The sequence below is a fragment of the Oryctolagus cuniculus genome, chromosome 3 (assembly GCF_964237555.1).
Source record: "Oryctolagus cuniculus chromosome 3, mOryCun1.1, whole genome shotgun sequence".
In the NCBI taxonomy this organism is placed as follows: domain Eukaryota; kingdom Metazoa; phylum Chordata; class Mammalia; order Lagomorpha; family Leporidae; genus Oryctolagus; species Oryctolagus cuniculus.
Genome location: NC_091434.1, coordinates 137,527,658 through 137,534,503, shown reverse-complemented (window position 1 = coordinate 137,534,503; position 6,846 = coordinate 137,527,658). Strand labels below are relative to the sequence as shown.

The 6,846-nt window shown below is 47.4% G+C and overlaps 1 protein-coding gene across 1 annotated transcript; it reads right to left on the bottom strand.

Moving 5' to 3' along the window:
- Nucleotides 1–256: 256 nt before the first annotated feature.
- Nucleotides 257–5,590, bottom strand: CCDC71L (coiled-coil domain containing 71 like). The gene has a single exon (XM_051848824.2). It carries the CDS (start codon nt 4,549–4,551, stop codon nt 3,832–3,834), a length of 720 nt encoding a protein of 239 aa, XP_051704784.1. The 5' UTR covers nt 4,552–5,590; the 3' UTR covers nt 257–3,831.
- Nucleotides 5,591–6,846: the final 1,256 nt, after the last annotated feature.

The following is a 6,846-nucleotide window of genomic DNA, read 5'->3' as shown; positions in this document are numbered from 1 at the left end:
CCACAGCAGAGAGCTGGACTGGAAAGAGGAGCAACTGGGACTAGAACCAGCCCTCATATGGGATGCCGGCACCGCAGGCAGAGGATTAACCAAGTGAGCCATGGCGCCGGCCACAAATTTGAGTGTATTCTTAAAGGATGATTTACTGTTGGCAAACTGGATGGTAGCTAGAGATTCATTAGATAATCAAAGAACGATGGAACATCGACTCTCAAGATAGGACAAAACGCAAATCAAGATTTCCAGAAATCCAAAGTTCACAAAGAAGTCAAAATTTATCAAATTGCAGATTGGTATTTTCCAATTCACATGCAAACATAAAATTCCATTTCAAAAACTTGCAACATTAGAAAAGTAGACATTGTGTATTCTCTAAAATTTATTTACAGTTAATAAGTTAAAAAGGAAAGCACAGCCAGATTGTAAATTTTAATCATACGCACATCAAACTGTCCAGGGAAACACTTCCATTCCATTATAAACAATTGCTTTCTAACGCACTTAAGACATTAACAGTCTATCAAAAAAAAAATTTAAGCACACCAATAAAGTAAATATTAGGCATTTATGTTCATTAAAAACCACCAATTAATAGAGTGCTGTGGCAATCCATTAAAAACCAACAACAAAAAACTTTTGAGTTCAAAACTGCTTAAAATTTTTGGATTCAAATATTTTTTGGAGTTTTTTATTCAAGTGTTTTCTGAAAAATAGTACTATTATTTGCACATAGTAAATCAATAGGTGTCAGCCACCAGCTTAACACTTGTCCAGTAGAGTACTCAAACTCAGACAAAATAAATACACCCCACTACCGTGACACTTCGCACTATCAACATCAAGCCTGCCCCCAACAATCACGTCACTGGTTTTGGAAATGTAAAAATAAGTTGCTGGTTGACAAGGAGGAGGAGGAGGAGTTAAAAGACGTAAGGAATCTTAATTGAGGTGCCCAGTCACATACAGGCACTCAAGAGTTAAACATTAAATAAAAACACAGCACGGTGATAATCTCATCCTAGCTCCCTTCTACTTGTGCCATGATATAAGAGCGAGAATAAAGGTCACAGGATTTCTTTAGAAAACTACACCCAAGCTAAGCTACAGACTCATTGGAGAGGACAGGAAATGGATGCCTCACTGCAAAGGCCACTGTGCCAAGTTTCTGTTCACATTCTGCTCAAAAGTTCCCATAAAACACTCTTCCTTTCCCGGTAAAATACTAGTCAACTACATGAGATGTTTCTTCACATTTTTGAAGTTGTTATACAGGTCTTGCTAAAACTAACTCAGCAAATACAAAGATTTCTTCTAGCTTATTTCAAACACCGGAAATGGCAAGCTTTTTAATAGCCCAGATGAACCATATTGAATTCACGATGAGTAATCAGATCCCAACCGAAATCAACAGCCCAAATAATCCAAAGAAGCACTTATGAGAGTTCAAGCACACAAAGTAACAAGGCAAAAGTGGAAAGTATGTAGAGACTGAGTTAAAACAAATGCATGGTGTCACTCGTTATGTTTCAGTCGTGTGCTGAGCAAAGTCAACTTCTCAGCTGAGCCTAACTTCAAAATGCTCTGGGAAACTACCTGGATAAACTATATATTAAAATTACATTCTAATATGGCCATTGGATTTTTTTTAATTATTACAAAACTATGTACAATAGTGAAATGGTACAAATACTTTTTTTGTTCCAGCTGCTAGTTAGCTATAAAAGTTAACAATGTATTTTTGGGAAGAAAGTCCTATGTATCTGAAATACAATTGGCAATGGAAACTAACAAACCAAAAGAGTCCAAGCTCTCTATCACACAAATATAATGTAACACTCTCCATCTTCTAAGTAATTATTCCCTTTTTATTTACTCATGTGACAGTGTTTGTAATAATGCATCGAGTAGCAAGACTGTGAGGCATACTGGGCAACTGGCATAAAGTCTCATAATATATATTGATAGATACATTTTTTAAACAAAAGAACACTGAAATTAAAGTCACTACACTCCTATTATGGACTATTAAACTACAAGAAAAAAAAAAACGGTTTCAGAAAGCTACACCATGTGAATTCTAGGAACCCAAGAGTCAAAATTCCAACTCTGCGTATCCTTCTAAAAAGTTGCCAAGCAGAGCTAAACCTTTGCATTGAGGATTTCACATGTCAAGTTCCAGCCTGGGATAGATCATTCCACAGCAGAACTCTTACATTTAAAATAACAGTGGCACAGAAACACTACTTGACCCTTTAGGTATTGCAGTTAAAAGCTGGTTGTGGCACCACTAGCTACGAACCATTAAGTCTTGCTGCCACCAATGACCAAAGGCACTTGGATAATCAAAAAGTCCACACTGGACCACATGGTATCCACACTACTGTAACAGCGTAAAGAAGGGTCAGTACTCTGTGGGGCTCAGCCTGCTTGATTCTGGTATCTTCAGCTGTCAAAGACCTAACAACCACAAACACATAGGACAAAAAAAGTCAACAGATAAAGGCAAATCCATAGGACAAAAAAAGTCAACTGATAAAGGCAAATCCATAGGACAAAAAAAGTCAACCCAACCGTCACGCTGTATATAAAAGCGATGTTAGTCTGGGCATTTCTTGTTATCTGCCAACAAGGAAACAAAGATCTCTCTTGCCCAAAGTTCACTTCAACCAGTGACTTGATACCAAGAAATGCCCCCCCAGCCCTCCCTCTAGATCATTAACAGTTGTGAGACTTGTAATGGGTATTCTGTTGATGGTTTTCATAACAAGCTTTACACATATTCACCCCTCTTACACAGCTCCCACTTTAAAGTAAGTATCCCAGAATTGAGATTCTTGGATTTATATGTTGGACCAAGACATGAGGTCAAATCACATCCAGTCGGATGCCAGTTAGTCCTGTAACCAGCTCCGGCTCATCACAATTTATTCACTTGTCTTTATCACAAGCCATGTGGTGTTTCAATTCAGTTTTTTTTATTATTACTCAATTAAAAGGAATTTTAACAAGTCAACTTTTCCTAAACAGAACTTTTAGCACTCTACCATTCTCTTTAGGAGCTCAGTAAATAAAAACATTAGCTTTCCGTATAAAATCTTTAAGAAACACTTTATGTTTACACAGTTGTACTTTGCATCTCTTTGTAATCACTGAGCCCAGGAAATTTAAAGTCACACAAATCCTCGCACTACTCAGAGTCATAAGCTTGAACCTTTTAAAAACATCCTTGGTCAAAGCTTTGGAAGCCAGTAAAAATTCAGAAACGAATGAGGATTCAGAACACCCTGAGCACAAACTGGTGCAACATCACAAAGCATGTTCGATCCAGAAAGAGGGGTGGCAGTCAAAAAAAAAAAAAAAGGGGGGGAGGAGGGCGATGAAGAGCAAGTAAATTCTAGCCTTTTTTTTTTTTTTTCACAAGCACGAAATCAAATTCCTTTGGAGGAAAAAAAAAAAAGAGAGAGTGACTTCTTCGTAGGACTTCCAGACCAGTGAGGTAGAGTCCATAAGGGAGAAAACGGATAGCCCCTACAGTCCTGGAGACGTCGCAGTCTGGGGTTAGGAAGCAGAGGGGCCTCCCCAGCCGGTCCAGCTGTCGGCCCCCTCCGCAAGCCCGGCGTCCCAGGGAGTCCCAGACGGCGGCGACGCGTGCCGGGGGCGCAGGGCAGGCAGAGAACACCATCCGGTGACTTCTTCGTCGCGCGTAAAGTGCACTAGGGGACAGGGTCCTGGCCGGATCTGTAAACACTCGACTGACACTTGTCCACTCGTCCAGGCGGAAGCTCCGTCCCGGGGTCCGGGGCCGGCAGGCGGCGCCCTCGGCAGCGCTCCTCACGCCCGGGGCACCGGAAAGCGGCGGAGCCTCACCACGGGTTCCAGGTTCACTCGCAGGACTTGGCGCGCCCGGCGCCGCGCCGCCGCCAGGCTGCGGTCGCCCCACACGTCGCCGCCGACGCGGATGGTGGGGAAGGTGGTCAGCGTCGGGGTGGCCGCCCTCCAGATCTCCTCCAGCGTGCGGCCCCCGAAGCAGGGCCCGGGCGCCGCCGCGGGCTGGGCCGGCGAGGTCTCCTCAGCGGCGGGCGGCGGCGGGGGCGGCGGCGGCGGCAGCGGCGGCTTCCTCCTCCCGGCGGCGGCCGCCCGGACTCCGCGGCGCCTCCTCCTGGCCGCTGCGCGCGGAGCCGGCCGGCGCGGCGGGCCGCGGGCGGCGGGCGGCACTGGCGGGTCGGGCACCAGGGCCCGGCAGGAGGAGTAGCCGTAGACGTCCTTGCTGCGCAGGATGTGCGGGGAGAACTGGTGCTTGAGGCTGCAGAGGAAGCTCCAGAGCTCCGCGTCCGAGCTCATGAACTCCGTGCTGCGGGGCATGAACAGCTTGAAGGCGTCGCCCAGCGCCTTGGTGCTGTCGGCCAGCGACAGTTGCGATCGCGAGTACACCACCTTCTCCTCCCGCGCCTCCAGCGCCACCCCTCCTCCCGCGCTCAGGCCGCCGCACCGGGCGGCCGCGGCCGGGGCGGCCAGGGGCCGGCGCCGCCGCCTCTTCACGTTGCGCCGCATCGGAGGCCGCTCGGGGCCGCCCGGCGCTCCCCGCCTTCCGCCGCCGCCGTCCCCGCCCGTGTCTGGCTCCGCGGCGGCGGCCGCTGCTGGCGCCCTCTTCGCGGCGCGGCTCTCGCTACTTTTCTCGCCTCCGCCGCCGCCCCTCCCCCTCCGAGGGCGGAGGACGCGGGTGAATATCCTGCCGCCCGGTACAAGATGGCGGCCGGCGCCCACCCCTGGGCTTTGTCATTGGACGGCGCCTCGCCCCCTTGGTTTCTCTTTCTTCTCTTCTCTTGCCTCCTTTCGCCCTCTGCCTTTCTTTAAATGGGCCCGCCTCAGGCCCCGCCTACCGCGGCCCCGGCTCCACCCATTGGGTGCTCTCCGAGGAGGGGCGGGGACTGATGGGGGAGAGGCCAGTTCCTAGAAGATGGTGCTGGGTGGGGGGTGGTGGTGGTGGTGGTGGTGATGGTGGTGTTGGTGTTGGTGGGGCTTGAGCGTAAGTCAAGAGAGTTGGGTGGGTAGAGCTAAGGACTGCCCCGGGTAGAGGAGGAGGAGGCAGCTTGTCGGCCCCCTCTTGGGGAGATTGGGTTGTGGATTGAGCTGGGAGCTGTACCAGCCTAACAAAGGCAGGTAAGCCCAAACTGTTGCTGGAATCAGAGCTGGGAAGTTGGGGTTTAAGGCTAGAGGGAGCAGACCTTGCACAATTCCCTTCTCACCCCTCAAAGGCCTCTTTGGGCATCTTCATTCAAATCTCTTCTCTCTCTGGACCTCAGTCCACCGCAGGAAAACTTCAGTAACCCAGAAATGCATCCGGTAGTACTGGCTGCACGCGGGAGAGTGCCCCTCTGGTCAGTGGCACCATCTTCATAGAGAAGAGCAGCTCTCTGAGCAGGAAAGCAAAGTCTTTCAGTACTCTTTGCTCAAGGTGATCCAAGACCAATTACAACAAAGCCAGCCTGCTTGGACAAAATACCCTTGTTGTAAGCGTAGACCTCTATAGGAGTGCCACTTCTCTTTTCACTGAAGAAAACAGCCCTGGGCGGCACCATCGGGATCATTAGAAGGCAGATGGCATCACAGAACCTGAATAAAGATTCTGTTGAAAAGAACACATTGTTAGGGACCCTCGGTGTGCCGTGGGGGGAGGGGCGGCCATGGGCATTTGGGGTCCAGCCTTTCTAGCCTCCGTACCCAAGTCAGAGCCTGTCAGGCAGTGGGCACGCAGTGTGTTACCTAAGTGAATCAGTAACACACTGCTCATTATTGCAAATGAGGCAAGAAGAAAATGATTGAAATTGCTTGGAAAAGAATGATCTGGGTTTTTTTATTTTTACATTTATATTTGCCATTTCCTCAGAACATTTAAAAAAATGTTGTTAGAAAAATTTGAGGTAGGCATGCAGATGTTACCATACAGTAAGCATCTTCTTTTTGCTGTAGAAAACTAACAAAACAGAAGTTTGGTGATTTTACATATAGTCACTAATGGTTGCCCCGATTATTCCAGCTCCACGAGACCTAATTCGATCTCCTCACTTCACACGTGAGGAGATTTGGAGGCTCTGTGGTTCAGTAACTGATAGCAGGACTGGGGCTCCAGTTTAGGATTGGTGCCCAGACTCTAAAGAAGTTCAAAAGAGAATGCTTTATGCATGAGTGGGGTGGCCAAGGGACAGAGCTGCGCCCCTGTTCCTACTTCCACCCCATACAGAGTTGAGCAGTTTTTATCTATCTTGTATTATTGGGCTTACAGATAATCTTTTTGTTTCATTTCAATTGAGCTAAAACATAATTCTACACCGGAGCACCCTCCTCACACATTGAGTTTACGGCAGAAAACGAACTGCAGACCAGGAGTCAGTCCTCTATCTACCCAAATCTTGGCAACTTTGAAGAGAACATCATTTTCCTAGAAAAGCACACTCTGATCTCAGAACAAGATTATCAAGCCAATTACCAGCTTTCTAAAGTCCTTATAAAGACGTGCTATTGCAACAACTTTATATCACAATTATTTCTTAGTACTTCTGGGAACACACAGTAATGGGGAATTTTAATGACTTCCATTGGAATACCCCTACAGACTGACAAACTCTCACAGATCACGCCAGGGGGAGAGTTAGGGAGACTCCACATTTAAGAATGGGGTCACTTTAGGACTAATGTAGTCCCCGCTTTTTATATTATCAACCCCTCCCATGTTCAGTCTGTGTGTGTCTCTCACCACATATATACCACATCTCTATACAAGCTACAGAACTGATTTTGATTAAGAAGATAAATCTTGTCTCAACACAATTTTGATTCTAAGACAGT